This window comes from Asterias rubens, chromosome 5 (assembly GCF_902459465.1).
Source record: "Asterias rubens chromosome 5, eAstRub1.3, whole genome shotgun sequence".
Classification (NCBI taxonomy): Eukaryota; Metazoa; Echinodermata; class Asteroidea; order Forcipulatida; family Asteriidae; genus Asterias; species Asterias rubens.
Window position 1 is genome coordinate 20364202 of NC_047066.1, and position 20930 is coordinate 20385131.

General features: G+C 37.5%; 2 protein-coding genes across 3 annotated transcripts in view; one reads left to right on the plus strand and one right to left on the minus strand.

Annotated features, from left to right (window-relative positions):
- Positions 1 to 455: 455 nt before the first annotated feature.
- LOC117290823 (active breakpoint cluster region-related protein-like) overlaps positions 456 to 20930 on the plus strand; it is a 38022-nt gene continuing 17547 nt past the window's right edge. For both annotated transcript variants that reach the window (XM_033772383.1, XM_033772384.1), the window contains exons 1-7: positions 456 to 741; positions 1576 to 2448; positions 6732 to 6907; positions 7807 to 7923; positions 9803 to 9988; positions 10438 to 10585; positions 20340 to 20392. In XM_033772383.1, coding sequence (XP_033628274.1) covers positions 702 to 741; positions 1576 to 2448; positions 6732 to 6907; positions 7807 to 7923; positions 9803 to 9988; positions 10438 to 10585; positions 20340 to 20392 — 1593 coding nt within the window. In that variant the 5' untranslated portion in view covers positions 456 to 701. The remainder of the gene's footprint in view (positions 742 to 1575; positions 2449 to 6731; positions 6908 to 7806; positions 7924 to 9802; positions 9989 to 10437; positions 10586 to 20339; positions 20393 to 20930) is intronic.
- LOC117290825 (probable ATP-dependent DNA helicase RecS) lies at positions 16700 to 20149 on the minus strand. Its single transcript, XM_033772385.1, has 2 exons — positions 19366 to 20149; positions 16700 to 18201 (listed from the first exon to the last, which is right to left on the minus strand). The coding sequence occupies exons 1-2, from the start codon at positions 19593 to 19595 to the stop codon at positions 18111 to 18113; spliced, it is 321 nt and encodes a 106-aa protein (XP_033628276.1). The 5' UTR covers positions 19596 to 20149; the 3' UTR covers positions 16700 to 18110.

Here is a 20930-nt window from a genome sequence, read left to right on the forward strand (position 1 = left end):
GTCTGGAATCACCCTTTATTGCCAATTGATGACCGAAACCGCAGCCTGTTATGAGTCATGCGGCATGCATTTACTTTACAGCCTTTTTAAAAAATAATAGAAACACAACACAGCAGGAAGTGCGAGTACCCCCTCTATCGGGAAAAGAAAAGTAATTTCGCTGTACTATTTTTTTAAACGGGTTGCTCCTTTCGATTTCCAAAAGTCTTTCATAAAACACACAATTTTTGTCACTTAATTAGAAACGCTGTAAAAAAAAAAAAAAACTTATACAATTTATACAACTTTAAATAATAATTTTAAATTGATTTTTCCAAAAATTCTGTTTAAAGAGAAAGTAATGCGTTTCTACTTAATATTTTGTACCCTGTTAAAGAAATGGTGAAGTCTAAACAAGTCATCAACAAACAGTACGCATGCTGCATGCTGAAAACCGGAACAACCATAGTGTTTTTCGTGAGGGCGGACGTGTCTCAAAATTGCTTGACAAAAAACCTACCAAATACTGTAACTATTAGGACCAAGTTTTGTATTTGTCAGTGCGATAAACTTCTTGCGTGTGTTGCATACAAATAACGACAAGAACTGACATACTGAATGCAGCCTGGAAAATGAGCTGGAAACATTTGGGAATGGTGTAAAGTTGTCCTCGAAGTTTCTTTGGAACAACACCGACCAATAACCAACCAAAAAACAGCAAGATGGCCGTAAACCACGCAGGTCGGCGCAAGACGCTAGAAGGTAATGTACTTTCTGTATTATTCTTGAAACTAAACTTTAAAAAAAGTGAGAAGAGATTAATTTCTCGGATAACTTTCCGTATGGCGCCACCACTTTTTCACTCATTTTTACAAAAAGGGATATCTCATTGAGGTACTAAATTAGATACATTACTAGATTATTTCATATCGAATGAAAAAGTGGTGGCGCCATCCGGAAACTTTTCCAATTTCTCTATATGCTGTAGGCAATGGTGGCCTCCACAAACAAATGCAACATTTTACTATTTTCTTAGTAGTTAGGCCAGCCCAGGGGCTGGAGAAAAAAAAAAAAAAAATGAACCACACAACACAACTACACAATTTCTGATGAACTGCTAGTCTACAAAAGGGGTATCAATTTACATACAGACTGTAAATTCTCCTGAGCATGGCTTGAGGTTTTTACTTGAAGACACTAGACACCTTGGGTATTATTTGTCAAAGACCAGTCTTTTCACTTGGTGTATCTCATGCACACAAAAAAACATAAAACATTTGAACTCAATAGAATTGGTCGTTGAAGTTGCAAGATAAATGGAAGAAAAAACACCCTTGTCACACAAAAGTTGTGTGCTTTCAGATGCTTGATTTCGGGACTTCAAAATCTAATTCTGAGGTCTCTAAATCAAATTTGTTGAAAAGCTTTGTTACTTCAGTGGGAACCGTTTCTCGCTATGTTTTATGCTATCAGCAGCTCTCCATTGCTTGTTACAAGTAAGTTTTTATGCTATTGTAACAATTATTTTTGAGTAATTACTAACAGTGTCCAGTGCCTTTAAGTTTCATTGACCATTATCTTAACGTCTCATTTCAGATCAAACTCATGTGACCATACAGGAGCAGTTTTTGTATGAATGGAAAGAAAACTTTGGAGATTCGCAAGTACCAGAGAACTTGCAGTTTATGAAGATGACTCTCCCTGAGACTGTCAAACCAACGCAGGGCGAAGAGGGCGTGGCCACCCCTGCCTTCAACGCCACTGACTCTTTGATTCTCGCCAACCTAGAGGGAGACCTCAAAGAGTCCTCCACACACATCCTCAAACTACGCAATGAGCTGAAGCGGGAGAAATTTTGTAAGGAATGGCTGACGAAAGAGATCCACCGTTACAACAGGGCAAGCGAGGGACTGGACTCTAGATCAACAGGGTCGTCAGAAGCGTCAGAGCTGTATCCTGAAGAGGATTTCGAAGCCTTGGGGGTGGTCAAAGAGGAGTTGGAGACGCCCCGGGCATCACTTGAGGAAGACGAGGTATCAGGAGATTCTTGTGATAAAAAGACTCTGCATGTCGAGAATGATGATGGTGACGATGATGAGCAGGAACCTCTCTATGACAACATCAAACCTCAAGACGACAGTAGCTCTGACGAAGACATGGAGGGAATTTATGAGAACTTGGACTTCTTGAAGAAAATGCAAAATGGGGATGCGTCGAATGAGGAGTCGGAAGGCGAAGATGTCTTTCTTGGAAACCCACATATGGAGCACCTACTCACAACGAACATGAGGGTCAGCACTCTGATAGAGGGGCATGATGAAGACGGAGGACCCCCTCCAAGAAGACCCTTGAGGAGGGGCCAACCTCCTGTCCTACCTATTCGGGGTGACCTCCCGAAGATGCCCCAGAGAGATGAGACTGCACAAGAGAAGGACGAGACACACCCCTCAGACAACAAACAAGACCATGGTGAGATATTAGATGTAACGGCAAATTGTTTTTAAGTAGTTGGAGCCTTTAGAAATAAAACTCATATCTGATGACAACATTTGAAGTTTTGTAGTAAAAACACGTCACCCATTGTACAATGTCATGAATGTAGAACATGTATAAAACTATGCACGTACATGTACATGTAACAGTCTAATCATCAAGATGCATTTTATTTAGGCCTACTGTTTGGTTATAAAAACCCAGAAAAGTCTATAAATACTTGACAACTTCATTTTTAGTACACCAAGCTTTAAACAAAATTTGTTTTGGTATTTGATCTAGTTGGAGTTTAGTGGGATTTGTGATTTTTCTCACAAATCTTGGGAAAGTACTGAGTATGCAGTGCTAAATGTAGTATCGCACATATCGGTTTGTGGTTAAACCAAAACTAATAGGCCTAATTGACCTTGACACGTAACTTTTAAGGAACAAAATTTAGAAAGAAAACAAACAATGCTGATCCTCTTAACTGTCAAGGCCCAAAAGGAAGCTACTTAAAATGTAGCACAACCGAGTTATGCTGACCAGAATAAGGTTATCAGCCAAAATACCATGTCACATGCATCATCTTTGACTGGTGTCCTGCTTATTTGTGCTTAGCACAGAACTAGTAAGCAACAGTGTCTGCATTTCAAGGAGCTCTATGAAATTATTAGGCCCAGATAATAAACTCACTGACACCGTTTAGATACAGCAGGTTGTGTATGTTGTTTGTTTATCAACTGGTACTACACAACATTGAGTGTAAGTTTAGGGCCCTGCACAATATTGCCAGACTGACAACGTTTGTATCCATTGTATACTTTAAAATCATTAAGAACCATGCATACTGTAGTTTTAGTTTGTTGTGTGTGGCTTAGCAATCCAATGACCCATATCTCTACATCAGGGACTAGGGCGTGGGTGCAATGTATTGTGCCCTGATTATGTTCTTTTGTCAGTTAGGCCTTCTTTACCTGACTAGCAATGTGTACAGCATTTTATGGGCAACCACCATACGGTACATTTACAAACTTTCATGAACATCATTTAACGTCAAATTGAGTCGAGTAAACATGTGTACGTGTACTTTGTATGGGGGACACAAGTTAAACCAGTATAAATTTACACGCTGACACTGTCTCTACTACAAAATAGCCATAGAGCCTGGACTTCCTGTGGGCATGATTAGTTGAGCTCATCTGGCTCAATTTACAGCTGTTGCTTTTAGTTATAACTCTTGAGCTTATGTTCTTTAAAACCTATGTCAATCCCCCCCCCCCCCCCCCCCCCGTAACATTTCCCATGACCAGTGTCTTGCCTGCCAGAAAAGTCCCTTGAATGAAGTAGGCCTACACAATGGTTTACACATTGTGTAAACAGAGGTTACATGGTGTATCATGTAATACAGATTGTAGGTAAACAAAACAAACATTTCCAAAACAAAATAAACAAACTACTAATAATGTAGGGCCTACACATTGAACCAACACTCCAATCAAACAAGAGATAGTTTGAGCCACAGTTAGTTACAAGTGTTGTTTGTACACTGTAACATAAACACATGAATTGTGTGTGAAATGATTGTAGTACGTAATTGAATGTGAAGTCATCACATTTAGGCCTACAGCTTTAAGAACATTGTGGAGGTGTTCATAAAACCATGAGGCAAAACATACAATGTTGGCCTACTGCTAAATTTTCACAACTTCCTCCCTAGAGGGTTCTAACTCACAATCTGTGTGGATTTTGAAAGCTTGTACTCAACAAAGTTCACTTTCTAAACTTAGATGTCAGTTATTCCTATGGTTATTCCTTCACTGGTCATGTGTTGTGATGTAATCTGTACAGTATCATGGGACTTTTAATATTTGGTACTGGTAGATTATTCAACAGGTGTTATGCACAACTTCCTGGTTGATTTCATTGTTGATGGCCACATCAAACCCTAGGCATGAAAAATCAATAGCCTGTAACAACATTGGCAGGTTTTGTACAACGGGAGGGTTTATTCTACATACAACCTCTCTTTTCAACTCACTTGACCTTGTGAAAGCTTCAGACTGGCAGAAAAGCTATTGTACTACCAACCTCCATACGAACCTCATCCTTACCTATTTGGCCTGCTGAACACTGCTTATTACACTGTGGTGGTATAGGGTATAAATACATGTATGAAGGGGGTACATCTAGGGTTTCCTTTTGTCATGTTTGTTGATTACAACAACAACATTGTAAACACACTTTGTATGCTATGGTACTGAACATAACCGTTCACTCCTTCAGCAAATATCATTCTGAAAGAATGTTAATTACTCTCCTGTATGGACTCCACTCACTACTTACCTGTGTTTATTAATCTTCCCTTTGTACAACACTCCTTTGTCATGTTTGTTGATCACAACAACATTGTAAATAACTTCAAAAAAATGGTACAAATTTTCTTGTGTATTGGTACTAAACATAATTGTGCATTATTATTTAATTTAGATTTGGGGTCTCCCCATTTTGTGGTACGTACATGTATTTCAAGGATCTTGTTTCAGTTTCAGCTAAATGCCAACACGGGATAAGTTTGGGAGATTTTTGTTTGAATTAATTTGTCTTTTTGTGTACCCATGACCTCTGAATAACGTAGTTTTGCACAGATAAAAACAGTAGCGGAATGAATTATACAAGGGACAGATCAAATGTCATTCTTCCAGATTGTTATTAAACAGTTTTGTACATTATCTACCCGTACCCAATTCAATTTTCCAAATACATGCATACGTGAGCCTAGAGGCAGTTTTGTTTTTGGCAGAGATCATTATTTCTTTTCCCCCTGAGATGAAAGACTTGTGCGTAGATTGTAAAAACCGAAAATACTTATTGTTTTTGTGTTCATGACATGCACTAGTTACGTGTACATGTACATGTAGGCCCATTCTCCTTCAAATAGGCTACGTCAGGAACTAAACATCCTGTACACAACTCATTGTCATTATTTAGTTTTAGCACTACAATTAAATCCAAAATAGTTGTCGTTATTTTGTTCAAAGGAAGACTCTTTCGATCCTCCACTTTGCTATCGACACCAAGGTTATCACGTAGTATAAATCAGAAACCCAAACAACACAAGACCTTCAACAAAACAACAAATCTGGTCATCAAAACCGAAACCTCAGGTGGTAGTCATTGTACCTATAAATGTACTCAAAGCCCAATTCGTCTACGCACTGATTCAATACCCAAAGCCTTGAACTTTTACTTTGTCATGTTGGAGTGAGCAATAGGGTTTGTTTGAAACAGTCACACAGGCCTGATCAGCAGGAAACTTTTGACCACTTTCTGAGAGACCAGGATGCAACACTGATTTCCAAGGCTTTCTAGTCATTAAAGGGACTAATAATGACAATGACTGTACACAATGTTAAACACCTGATGGTCAGTCGCCATGCCAGTTGGTCAATAGATAAAGGTTAAATGATTATAAATACATTTGATAATTGGAATGGTAAATTCATTTCCACTCACTAGTTAAAAAAAAAACACACACTGAAATCATTCCTTCCTCTTTACAGGGATATTTACTAGGATCATTAACATGTAATTTTGTAACATACATACATTGTACATGTAGGCCTACTGTAGATTAACTCTTGGTGTATTTCATTGCTTTGAAAATATTGCTTATTTTCTTGTTATTGTGTTACAAGAAACTTTGCTCCCCGACAAAACACACTCAGATACTACAAAATAATGTGGTAATTATTGTTATATCATACTGTCAGACTGTCACTTGTCAGTGAAATGTTTATTCACCAGCCCCTTCCAAATCATATGTTCGTCCCCTTGTCGCCCCTTACACTTGCCAAATGCCCCCTAAACTTGAGGGTCTGATACCAGCAGAGCTTGCTCTTGGTTGTAAACTACGTATCTATGTAAGTAATGACATTACTTCCATGTGTTGAAGATTTGTTTAAAAGTGGGACATAATCTAAAAAGCTTTAAACCCCCCCCCCCAAAAAAAAAAAAAAAAAAAAGAGAAAAAAAGAAGCCAGTATTAAAATATGAATTACATGTAACATACTTTGTATATGTACATGATGCCTAATGATTCTTGAAGTTCTTAGAATGGTAAAAGGTACCGGTAGTTCTCGTTAGCCACTCTATGAGGGACATTGTTAAACTTCACCACTTGTGGGGCAATCACCAGTTATTTTATCATTCCTTTGTAACGTATCATGCAGGGAAATATGTGCAGAGACACCAATCATTAATTTCATTTGTTTTTTCAGATTTCCTGTCGCCTAACAGTGCCAGCCAAAGAGCATCCAGTCCCTCCAGTATGTCGGCTGATGATCGTGGCTCTGTATCGTCCACTGACCCAGAATCCTCTCCATCTTTCAAGAGACCGGTTACCATTCGTCAGATGTCTGGCGAGATGAGCCCAGATCCACCATCAGATGATCAGGTACATTTGCAAGTTATTATACTATCATAATTTTTTTTAAATTTTTACTTTACAGTACACTGATATATCGCACATACACGGTACGCGCGCTGTGGGTGTTGAATAAGGTGCATGCTGGTCTAGCTTGCGCTCAAGTTTGATCATGGCTAGATCAGCATGCACATCATTCAATAGTAGCGCTTGTGCAATGGGTATTTACAAAAAGGTCAATGTATGTTGTGATTATGGTGATGCACTCTCTTGCAGCTGCAGAAATTGTCCAACCTGACCTTAAAGAGGGTACAAGCCATAAGTCCATTCTGAACACCATGTTTTTTGATTGAGCAACAATTTTCTTTGCTTCTGGAAGAACAATTTTGTATATGTTTTACCTTGCACTGATATCTAGTGATATATAATGCCCAGTGCTTCCTGAGTCACTCAAAACAAAATTGCAAGCATGACTTCTGAAATCCTTGAGCAGGTATCGTACCCAGGGATAAAGATAATTCAGACTTTTGTCCGAATTCAGACTTGGTAAAGTCTACCTGGTAATAACAAATGCTGTATTGTTAGTTCTCCTGAAAATTGCAAATTCCTGCAAATTGTAGGAATTTTCCAAGTACGTTTCCCAGATCAAAATAAGTCTTCCAATATGTCTTGGACATGTTGCAGGCCTTGAATTACACTAAGGCCACAGCCACTGTTCCCCCTGGTGGTGCCCCTTCAGATGTTTTCCACAGACTAAGATTTTCTAATGGAAGTTGAGGTGCACTTTGCAAAACGAAAATGGCCTGGCCTTCTTGAAGATGAAATTCCAGGCTCGATGTTGGGGAGAGACTAACTGCTCTTTAGCCATGGTTTTGTTTGAACTGTTTACCCATAATATTTGTTGGTTTTTCTTCCACTTACCATGTCAGCTCCAACACAGGTTATCTTCACCAGAGGTAGAAATCCTCAATGTCAGAAGACTACTACTGAGCGGGACTTTGGAAAGTGAACTCAAGTATGTCCAGACTATGGAGGAACTTCAAAAGGTAAGTTTGTTTTAAACTTTGTTTTAATGTAACTAGTATTATTAGTATTAGTAACTTACCATAAAAACAGTACATAACACAATACAAGAAAATATACCCTGAAAATTATTTCAGTAAAATGAACTATAATTTGTTTTTAAGTTTTATGTTTACATATATACACTTATCACTCCAAGCCATCGAAACCCAACTGCATTGTGTTTTTTGCATCTGTTGGACTGCAGACTGCACGAGTGAACTGATCGTGCTTGGTACAGGTTCAGGGCACCATAAACTTAGTAATTGTGTTGAGTTATCATGTTATTATTTTAGTTTTTTTGTTAGAGTAGGTAGGATCCTAGTAAAACACAAGTTAGGGTTTATTAAGGACAATTTTGCATGATTTTATCACAAAGTAGATCCAGACCATGCACAGCAGAAAAAAACTCAAAATTACACTGTATCCGAACTGATATAAACCCCCACCCCAATACTATTGGCACAAATGCACTAGTGAAGTAAACTGTGAGGTATAGCTTTAAGTGCCCTGTTTTGGAGAAAAAGGTGACTGGTACACACATTTAATAGATTTAATAACTGTCTTGGGGATAAAGGAACAATATTTTGGTTTTAATTTGACACCAATGTGTGATTTGACAAGCACTCATACCCAGGGCCTTCAGACATGTCAGAGTCATACAGGAAGAACACCCAAAGGTTACAATATTACTCTGGTTGGATGAGACTGAAATGGTTAACTTTCAATGGCATTGGGTCAGTAGATAAACCATGAGGTTGGTGTGGCTTGGTTTTGTATATTTGTTATGGAGCCATAAAATAAAATTCCATTCTTGGTTCCTCTTTTCAGTGTGGGTGAGGTTTCTACACATTTGTATCTACATTTTATGACTTTTGACACACACACAATACACTTGTGATTTCTATAACAGTGCACTGCACAAGTGTAATAATATTGGGTTCAAAGTCCACATTTGACATCAAAGTGCTACATAAAGCTGGTGACATCATTTTCAATGAATTCGTTAATTAAATTCCTAGCTGTTTATGTAGGGGTCAATATTTGCTGATTTGAGATGGTTTTGATATTAATATTAATTAACTATTATCCCACTAATGCATCGTCTGGGAGAGACAATTTATAAATGGGCATTGTATACTGATTAGACTGGTTGAAAGATCTTTTATCAAACAGATGTGTCCATTTGGAAATATTTTTAAAGGGATGGGCAATTGGAATTTTTGTATTATTACATGTACCTGTTAGTTGTCTGCAGATTATTTTCATCTTGTAAACCCTTACAAGGTTAAATTTTAATTGGGTCTTTGAATCAATTGCAGCTTTACAAAAGTAATGAGTGCTTTGAGACGCCTGTCGGGTGTGATAAAGCAATAAGAGTTGCATTTGTTTCTTATTATAATTCATTTCACAAATTGTCGAGCCTCAAGTAATTTTCAAAGGAATTAATTAGTTGTAAGGGCTTACAAGGTGAGGTGTCACAACCTGCAGACAACCTTATTTCATTAGGAATGAACAATTTAACAATTTCCCCATCCCTTAAAAAAAAAAATAATGGAATTGTAAAATCTTAATCTATTTTTATTAACTCTCCCAGCTACCCCTTTCCCATGAACCAACACTAATATGCACACAACGTTCATGTTTACTTCTTAAATATTTACAATTTTATCTCTTTGGGAAAACTGTACACAAATTTTCATGGTTACAAATTTCCAAATTTATCTCTTTGTGTTTTTATTGAACAATACACACTGGGAAATAATGTTCATGTTTTTTTTAATGTGACATTTATAATAAATTGATTGAATTGATTGATTGATTTGATTAATTGATTGATGATTGATCGATTTCCCCTAACAGGTAATGAAGACATTCAAGGCCAACATGACCACCTCACAGCCGATGCTAACCCAAGAAGACTACGATACTCTTTTCTTTAAGATACCTGAACTTGCTGATGTACATCGTGAGTTCTGCAATCACATGGCGCCCAAGCTGGCTAAGTGGAGCCCTGGACAGACCTATGGAGATTCATTCAAACTTTTGGTGAGAGAGTTACAGAAATCCTTTTTAAAGTAATGACAGCTTTTGTTTGAATTAAATGGAACAGCTATTGCAAAACACTAAAGGTAGGCCTCATACTTCATGTTCAAAGCCAACATGGGTCAGGCCTGATAATAATAATAATGATATGAAACATTTATATAGCGCTCTACGGAGAACAGAGCGCTGATACTTCACGGAGGCAACAAAGGCGATGCCTCCTTGCCCCCTGGTCATTCCCTTGTTGCCCTTGAAATACTCGACAGTAAATATTTCCTCTACAATTTCCTCATAGGGTGCCCTTTACCTACTGAGTAAATTCTTGGACATTGCCCCATTGCACTGACTGCCTGTAATTGCCCCGTGTGAGATGCCTCTTAGGCATCTTGTTGAGAACCTGTTTTAAAAATGCTTCCAAAGTCAATGTATTGAAATTGTTGCTTCCTTATCAGGCCAGAGATTTTGGTCTACATGAGGAGTATGTAGCCAACTACAAGAAGGCCATGGCTGTCTTGGCAAGACTGAGGAAGCTTGATGAAAGGTTTGCTGCAATCTCTAGTAGTATTAAGCTACAGTCAGGCACCACCTACACCATGGAATGTGAGTATCATACTACAAGATCAATTTTTTTGGGGGGGTATTAAAAACGACTATAATAAAAATGACCAGTGGTGTGTCATTGCCTAGTGGTTAAGAGCACGGGACTCAAACTCTGGTGTTTCTGTCCAGCAGAGTGTGGGTTCGAGTTTCGTGACACCTGTGTCCTTAAGCAAGACACACCACGATGCTTCGTCCTTCAGATGGGACGTTAGGCCGCTGGTCCAGGGTGTTGTGTAACGCACCTTGCATTGCTCTAAAAATGCAAAGGTTGTGGGTTCGAATCCCTCCCAGATTGAAGTATCTCTGTGGGACTGAAAATGGGACTGGTTTGAGTTTTATAAGCAATGATCTTTCAACATTGAAACTAATAATTGTTTTTGTTATGATAATTACCAATCCTATTCACTGCTTTACAATGAAGTTCTTCCAGTTTTGCAGTTTTGCATTATTTAATTTGTCCATAGTACATTCTAGTACAATCTAAAATCCCTTGTGACGGAAGTTATGCCAAGTATAATGGCAAACTGCTTTTCTTTGGGTTATTTTTACTCTGGGTACACGCCTCATTCAGACAATGTAGTTCATGGCCTAGGCCAGTTTCCTCCACAATGAGCTTCAGTTTGCTGTGCACAAAAGATGGTATGAACATTGTGTATCATGCTGTACTTCATAAACCACAGCTCATGTATTGCATTTAGAAAAAGCTGGCGAACCAGTGAAGCCCGGTTCATACTTCCTGCGAATGATTCGTGCAAAGCCAATTTTCTTGCGTCCCAATTGGAAGGGGATCGATTGTTATGTCACAAAAATTTGCTTCGCATTCGCATGAAATATGAACCGGGCTTTATATGACAACTCAACAGAAACTGCTGGCTAGTCACTGAAAAAGGGCAAACCCTGTACAATACAAGTTCACCATCATTCTACAACCAGGGAAAAACAAACTCTGTTCCAGGGCCTCTTTAAATGTAGGAAATTCAAACCACGCTTGACTGAGTGTTTGGGCGTCAACCTGAACAGGGTGGGCTATAAAGAGTTCAAATTCCTTCAACAGGAAATAATCCAACACTTAACTGCATGTATTATTATTGATATAATCGTAATCCCAGTGCAGATTTAATGCAAACAAATGAACCACTTCCATGAGGCTGTTTATTTTCAGAATTTTGTGTGTGTGTGCCAAATTATTTATGAAAGATTCCCTTATTACATCATGATGTAAATGTGGAGTCACTTTTGGGGAGGAACGTGTTTAAGAGTCTTCAAGTTCAAATGGTCTAAGAGTAAAAAGAGTTTTATGTGTTTAAAAAAAAGGTTAGAAAACAGAATTAGCTGTTGCAAAATAAATCATGGCGTGATGTTTCGACCCTAGCAGAGTTTTTCTCGAAGGCTAACTAATTACAAAAATTGGTTTAATTCAAAACATACAACCACAAAACCCAAAGATGTGTCGCAGTGTAATTGTGTTGTGTGTTAATAATAATAATAATAACATGCATTTATAGAGCGCTTAATACAAGGTTTCTAAGCGCTGAACAGGAGTGTTGCAATTGTGATCAAATAAGCCATGATTTTAATCAACTTTGTCTATTAAGTCATAAAATGGAGGTAGTCAGAACGTTGAGCCAATTTAATCAAAGTTGCTGTTGGAGACTTTTCAATTTCTAACCAAACTTCTAGATTTATAGGTATATTCAATGAAAATAACTCCTTAAATTTCTGAGATAGAAAATGCAATGTGTCATTGAGTTTGTCTGAGGGGGTAAATAACCACATTATGTTTGTACATGTAAGTATTGTATAGTGATTATTGTCGACTACTTCTGTTGGTTTGTTATGCTAGCTTTCTTAAAAATAATTCACAAAGAGGAAGAAAAACAGTTACGCAGGAAACAGTTGTGAAAAATTGCCCCAGAAATATGACCAACTTGATCACATTTCAGAGATTTGTATCTTTAAAAAAAAACTGCCTGTGGTTGATTAAAAATACATACAAAAAAAAAAAAAACCATACCAAACAGTTAACTATTTAAACAGTTAACTGTCTGGAGTGTCAATCTTGTGGAAAAGGGAAGAGTTCTTTTTTGATTATGTGGGTTCAAGGGCAAAGTGGGGAAAAAGACTGTTAATTTCAATTACAACATCAGACCATTTAAGGAAATTTGGTAACCACTCCTCAAATTAATGACAATACAAACTTGCTTTCGAGGTGAGAATCATTACACTTTGAAGTAATGTGGCATGGAAAGATTATATTTTTTGACTATAGGTAGAATGACTCTCTATTTTCAAAATGTTCAAAATGGCTGCCATTATTTGTACAATCCCATTTATACCTTTTTTGCTGTACTGTAAAGGCAAGATGAGAGCACTTTACACCATTCTTGTAAAGTAGACACTTGACTGATATATTTAACATTTTGATATTTGTGGACAAAATAATTTCCTATGTTGGAGACAATGTGCAAAATAACTTCAACTTCCTTGAACATGTAGGAATGTCTTTCATGGATTTACTTTTTTTCCCGTAAGCTTGTTATTGCTTGTATTTTATAGACCTTTTTATTGCAATGCCACAGCCCAGTTTTTGCAATCGGGTTGGAAAATATTATGAAAATCCATTTATGCAAAACATAGACAGATGGCCACATTTTGTGGCAATGTCGCACAAATATTCAAAAATAGTATTTACTTTGTTGACAAAGCAAACACTCATGGGAGGTTTGTTATTTAATCGAATTTGCATAAAATGTTGAACTTGGCCCCAACATCTGTTTTAAAACATGTTTTGGTAATATTTGGCTGCCATGCAAACTATTTTCTACTAGCTAATTACCAATTCAGTACCTTGTCTTTGCCAACCAACACTGAACAGTGCCCTGGCACATTTCTATTTATATTCCTTCACTCGTGTTTCCTCATGATCTAATTGTCACATGAGTTGTTCCTTTTGTATTGAGGAATGCTTCTGACATGCGTAGATAAAGAAATCTTAGCTTGTTTCACGGTGACTGAGCTATGAGAATAAATGATTAGGGATATAAAAATAGTACTGCTGCATTAAATTATAGCTGTTCCTGTTTCATAACTAGCAATTATAGTTTAAAGGACCGAAGTGTTATTTCTGAAAAAGGAACTACATGTTGCTGCTGTTGTTTGGACTTAATTGATTTCTCTTGATTTTTTTCCTGGTTTATGGATTTTCTTAAAATCTCATTTACCTTCAAATTTTCTTAAAGGAGGAAGAACAAGTCCATATTATGTCCAAAACTGTAGCTTTGTATTTCTGGTGATACACAAGGTCTTTAGACCTATTGAATTGTAATACCTGAGAGGTTCTGGGTTTAAAAAAAAAAGGGTTGAACCCACTCTAGCATTTTAATAGACACCCAACTACGTAGTTGCGCTTCAGTAAGTTGACATTGACACTAATCGCGAATATTTTCAAAACCGTATGTATTGCAATGGATGCTATTGCAGTAAGCAGCTTTTTTGATGCAACAACATATCAGAGCAGACAATGACAATTTGGCCTGGGTGTCTAATGAAATTCACTACCCCACTAGTCACACTTCAATTTGTCACGACTTTGACACAATTAATTGTGACTATTTTATCAGTTATTTTACCACACCGAAAAATGCACCTGTTAATAGACCTGCAAAAATATCTTTGGATTAGTAATTTTTCTGAGCAAGATCTGTGTGACTTTGACACAATTAATTGTGACTATTTTATCAGTTATTTTACCACACCGAAAAATGCACCTGTTAATAGACCTGCAAAAATATCTCTGGATTAGTAATTTTTCTGAGCAAGATCTGTGTGGTTGATAGTGGAGACAATTTGAAATTCAAGCTGTGATGAAAGATTACTTTTGTTTTAAAGGGAAACGAGGAAGTAGAATTGTCTGTAGTTTATTTTGTATCTTCCCTTCACTGTATCAACCGACAAAACAATCGTAAATGTTATGATACAATTCAATGATACAGGACAAAGCAGTTCTATTCCTTTGATTCGTCCCTCCTGCAGCATGTTCAGGAAACACTAGGATTAATCCTTTCTCGAGTAACTCGTCCTAACTTAGGACGGGTTCAATGTGTTATAATGTCTATGTTGATGGAACTTAACTCGTCCTAAGTCCTTAAGATTAATCCTAAGTTAGAAAGATAAGTAGGATTTGAAACTTTGCATGGTGGAAATACGATATAGAAAGGTTTGCGGTAACACCATGTAATGACTATCTCTAATGAGTTTGGGTTGTTCTGAAAAGAACCATTGGTTTCAACTCTCCGTTTCGATCAGAATGCTCTGATCGTCTTCTGGAGAAAGAAAAAAAAAGTTAGAAAGAGTTTGGTGAAACCGACCCCTGGTACTTGGCAGAGAAAATACCAATAGTTTGCTTGGAGAGCAGTCCACGATAAACCATGGCACCTACAGCAATCGCCATGGTGCCCTGTGATGGCCTTTGCAAAGTTCCAAAACAAATTAACATTTTCCTCAAAGAGGAAAAATTGCTGTGCCCCTCCAAGAGTGAAGTTCAAGGCATTCAAGTGGCCAATCTAAATTTTGGTCTTATAGAAATTTTCACTAGGGATGAAGAATGTTTTACCCTACACTAATGTCTGTTGCGCACTGTTTACTAATACTTTCCCGGGTGCTGTAAAACAAAGTCATTGGTTTGGTACTTGGGTTGGATGTCCTTTGCCATTTTAGAACAGTGTCTTACAAACTGGACCACCGAGATTGCCCGGTAGCTATAGAGGACAAGTTTTTGATCGTAGAGGCAAAGTTTTTGGTTGTATAAGCCAAGTTTTGTGTTCTACTTCAGGGTTAAAGGCAGTGGACACTATTGGTAATTACTCAAAATAATTATTGGCATAAAACCTTACTTGGAAACGAGTAATGGGGAGCTGTTGGTAGTATAAAATATTGTGAGAAACGGCTCCCTCTGAAGTGCCATAGTTTTAGAGAAAGACGTAATTTTCCACGAATTTGATTTCGAGACCTCAGATTTAGAACTTGAGGTCTCGAAATCAACCATCTCAACACACACAACTTCGTGTGACAAGGGTGTTTTTTCTTTCATTATTATCTCGCAAGTTCGATGACTGATTGAGCTCAAATTTTCACAGGTTTGTTATTTTATGCTTAGTCTGAGATGCACCAACTGTGAAGGCTAGTCTTTGACAATTACCAATAGTGTCCACTGCCTTTAATGATTCTTTAAATTTTCTATTTTAGAAACTGTTTATTTTATATAATAACCAAACCCCATTCATGTATTTCCACTTCACTCCTCATAAATATTTCACTTAGTTACCCGGTCATGTTTGTTTTGTTGTCATTTAGCCTTTGAGAAAGACTCTGCTAGGGTAGAAATGTCCGGCCATTAACTATTTTTTGCATTTATACCAGCGGTCCATTTAGTAGTCTTGGTGCAAGACGTTTCTCGTTTCCCTTTTCACGCACACCGCGGCCAATTTACCAACAGCGCCCGCACCGACTCAATCCGCACCGACTCACGTGACTTAGTTCACTCACCGCTCCCCCGGAGAAACGTCTTGGTCCGTGTACATGTTTGAGTTATGTGACCTCCGTATACATATTCAACGTGTGGGTCAACAAAATACTACGCACGCGCACAACTGGAAACAGAGAAGCGGGCCAGCCTGGTAACCTGCATGCATCGTTGTCCGAGTAAACATCGCTGCTGCCGCGGGAACCCGGGAAATGCACATGTGCGTTTGTTGTTGTGCGGTGGAAATCCGAAAAGTTTGCAATGTATTATAATAACAATGACTTCCCTGGCACCGCCGCCGGGCCGTGGCCGCCTCGGCAAAACTCGATGGTGTTTATTTGCGGCAGAGAACTTGTTACTTGTAGAATAATAATTTCGAAATTAAAGAAAGACAGTCAGTTATTATCGGTATTAAGCACAATTTTGGGAGAAGAAATCACACCAACCGCCAGTATGAATATATGTGAACAATGTGATTCCAAAGATGCCAAGTGACGAAAGGGCAAAGTGATAGGGAACGAAATTAAACAACAGTTCTCGGCCAATGTTGGTTGACATCCAAATGTTCACTAAGTTGGTAATGTACACTACACTAACTTCTGAAGAAATTTAAGTCGTAACCACACTGCTTCTCTAAGAAATGCAACTCTTCTTATAAAATCTTTTGTGATTATTTAAAAATCAAATGTCTCTTTGTTTTTTTCCTGTGGCAAGTTTCATTAAAAGCAACAGATATAATTTAAATGCGAAAAGGGACTCATTAGCCCTTTCAAAAACAACGTGAATTACTGCAAGATAACCGGGCCAGACAAAATTTGACTGGTCTTTTGATCATTGTTTGGACAGTGTGTGTACAGCTTAAAGTTTGCTAATAATAGTCCACACTTGATTGAATCTGAACAAAGATACACAACAGATAAGTGTTTCATTGATTGAAAGACATTCATTTTAATAACATCCATTTCAAGTGCCATCAAAATAGTTATGTACATATTTACATGTATTTTTTAGTAAAAGAACTTGTATGTAAAACTTAAAACAACAGATGAAGCCTTTGTAACTCGATTGTAAATAATTGCAGGTAATCATTTAAATTTTGAAAGGTATACATTTACTGCCTATTAGTTGATGCTGTCCAGTGATATATAGCCACATACATGTAAACTGTTTTTGACTAGGAATTTACATGTGACCAGCACACCACAAGATAAAACTATGTCTCAGTCTGACTTCATGTGCCAGAGACAGTAACTTGTTGGTTGTTACAGTAACAAAAGGCTATGCATAATGTGTCAGTTGCTTTTCAAAATCATCATTTGCTACTCAATATTACCATTCAGGATGCAAAAATGCTGGATGAAATTGTTCACTGCTAGTATACATAGAATGCCATGAAAAAAAGCAGATTTGCATTGAGGTTGGCAAACTACAACATACTATACAACTTTTTTTCACCAACAATCTTACTTGGTTGTTAACGTTTTCAGCAGCCTTTTTTTAATTTGACTACATGTTGAGCAGTTTGAAAAAGAAAAAAACAAGAAGACCTAATCAACATGTTTTTGTCTTGAACCTTTGGCAATGATACAATAATAGTTGTTTAAAAATTGAGACAAGTTCACTGTGCTTATTATTACAACAGGATGAAGAAAGGACAATCATTGTTTGGTTTCAGTGTAAAAACTCACTGTTCATGAAATTAATATAATAACACATGTTGACTACTTCCCTCTAAAATAGTGTCGTATTGGAGAACACACAGTTCTATCTGAATTGGACTTGTCTTTTGATCATTGTTTGGACAGTGTGCCTACAGCTTAAAGTTTGCTAATAATGGTTCACACTTGATTAAATATGGACATAAACAAATACATGTACACATAGTCATTGACTACAACCAACAAATCATCATTTAATTGAATATGGTCAAAATTCAAGTGCCATTAAAATAATTATGTACAGTTATTTTTGGTTTTAAAAACAACCTCAGGTGAAAACGTGATATTAAACAATTGACTGGTTCAGGATGGAGCGTAGCTGTCCCAGCTGGCCATAGCACTTCCGGAATGCTGAACTCTTGGTTGATGAATTACCCCTGTTAAATTAAAAAGAAAAATTATGTTAAGTTAAAAATGTGGAGTATCCATAATTTTTTTGACTAAAAGTTCTTGGCTTTTTCCTTCTCACAGTAGAAAAGGAAGTAATTATTATTTGGTTAAAACAATAGCACATACAATGTACATGTATTGATATTTGCAAAACATCATGGAGATAATCTAGCTCTCTTTTAAATGATTAAAATAAAATCCCTTTCATGACATTGCTGCAAACAATTACAAGTATTTTAAAAAGTTGGGTGAAAACAAAACCTTGTAAAGCTTGATTGTCAATTAAGGCCACATGTATACAAAAAATATATGTTGATAGTCCCGGCTTTTCAAAAAAAGAGGGGGATGAGGACTGTTTATTTTTGTATTTTTTTTTTCAAAGGTTGCTGCCAAGCATTGTAGTTCAAACTGGCCACAAATTCTCAAGTTTAGAGTCATCACTTTAAATAGTTTTCAAAAGATTTGTGTTGTTTTCAAGTGCCCTTGAATTACTCTAGAAACTTGTAGAAATTACAAAATTCCTCATTATACTATAATTTTTAGAGTGCCCCTTATTACCAAGGAGGAAATGAATTGGTACCCTTGCCCTTTGCAAAAAAGGAGCATACATGCCTGAATATTTATAAGCTAAAGCCATTATAAGAGACTATGGAGAATGGTTCACTAAAGAATAGAGGCTGAGCCACCCATGTGAATAGGTCACAAAAACATGAAAGGAATGAAAGCCTGGGCATGCAAAAAGCTTGGTTGAAAGAGCTTGCTGGGTATTAGTTGACAAAGCTTTTCACAAGAAGCCATTCACAGGTCTGTCATAAACTCCAAATGGCATAAAGGAATAACCCTCTAAGTACTTGAGTTGGTAAATAGGTAGAGCAATAAAAATCAGCCACAATACCATTCTTGGAAAAAAGCACCGACTCTTGAGCAATGAATTGAATAGAACATCAATTACTAATTATCAAAGTAGAGATTATAGTTATACACCATATCTACCTTGTTTAAGCCAAGAGACTATGGCAAAACTCTAAAAAAAAATTAAAAAAAAACCTGCCTACCACTATGCTATGTCACTGTGATTTTCTTCAAGATGCCTAAGATTATTGGAATGTCACACAATAGTCAGATAGTAATCATTTTTAAAAGGTACATACCATTTCGATACGCAATGACTTTCGTCAACAAACAATCCACAGCATCTGTTTTTGACCAGCAACAGTAGTTCCTTCCCTTTGCTTGAGCAAAGACTCTCTGGACTTGCAAACAGGATCGAGTACTTGGGCGATTGTTCCAAAACATGATCTGGTATATCCGAAGTAATATCAGCAGCCTCCAGACCGAGTTTGCTTACTCGGTCTAACCATGGCGGAATACATTCCTCCATGGTCTAACTGATCTACAGCCAGAGCCTTAAGCGGCAAGACGACAACAACCAATGATTTCTCGTCAGCGCCGATGTCGTCGTTATCATGGTTATCGTTTCCACCAACAACAACTTTCAAAAAGTCCACAATAACTGTGGAAGCTTGGAAGATCAAGCTTTTTCCAAACCCCATTGGTAAATTGATAAATATATCATTACCCTGGGCGAAGAGCGTTAACTTGTTGGCTCTTAAACTTATCAAGACTTAACTTTCTTGCAGCAAAATCGATAGCTTCGTCTCTACTCTACCAAACGCCACTTTATACTTTGAGGGCTAGAGGTTATAGGGCCCCCACGCACAAATGCACCGTCGAAGATTTTCCATGCGCGACGCTTTTGTTGTCGTCGTTGAATTGTACAAGTAGATGCCATGCCAAGCTGTTCCCACCAAAGACGTACAGATACCAGACTGATGCCGATACTGCTACGTCAGAGTTATGCAGGCCAAGCGCAGCGGCATGGTTGGAATGTGCTCGGAATTTCCCGAGCGATTTGTACACGGACCAAGACGTTTCTCCGGGGGAGCGGTGAGTGAACTAAGTCACGTGAGTCGGTGCGGATTGAGTCGGTGCGGGCGCTGTTGGTAAATTGGCCGCGGTGTGCGTGAAAAGGGAAACGAGAAACGTCTTGCACCAAGACTATCCATTTAGTTGTTAAGTTGTTTGCAACAGTTAATTCTATTTTGTTTTTGTTTTATTTCTACAGCTATGTTGAATACGCCTCTGCAGAGAATAACAAAGCTGACATTGGTCCTGAATGTAAGTACTTTATGAAGGATATTCCATAAACACAACATAAATCTAACTCAACATTGATATCAAGGTAGTCTTATTTCCTCCAGGGTTCTCTATTACACATTAAAGAGTTAAATTTACAAAAGTTATCATTTTGTTTCAATGTATCTAACAAACCACTTGTAAAACGCATTGAGACATTGACGTGATGCGCTATATAACAGGGCTGCTTAATTAAAAAGACAATATTGCTTAACAGTTTGCTGCTGAACAAAAATTAGCAGGAACCAGACAAATGGTACATGAAGTATTGTAATAAGGCTGGTAACCTTCTGCAAGCGTATCGAGCATTTGCTCTTTTGTGGCAAGTTTAAATCACCATTGTGTACACGGTTGGTCATCAATGTTTACCTGGCAAATTAAATACCGGACACAGACTTCCAGAAAGTAATACAACCCTGTACAAATTGACCCCATTGGGTTTGTTACTGATGGTATAGGAATGTCTGTGTAGTACAATTGGCCATTTCTGTGAACTCCTTATCATCAGGGCCATACTGAT

Coding starts and splice junctions, on each gene's coding strand:
- LOC117290825 (XM_033772385.1), bottom strand. CDS start 19,595: ATGGAGGAATGTATTCCGCCATGGTTAGACCGAGTAAGCAAACTCGGT. Junction 18,202..19,365: donor AGTCATTGCGTATCGAAATG/GTATGTACCTTT, acceptor TTAATTTAACAG/GGGTAATTCATCAACCAAGA.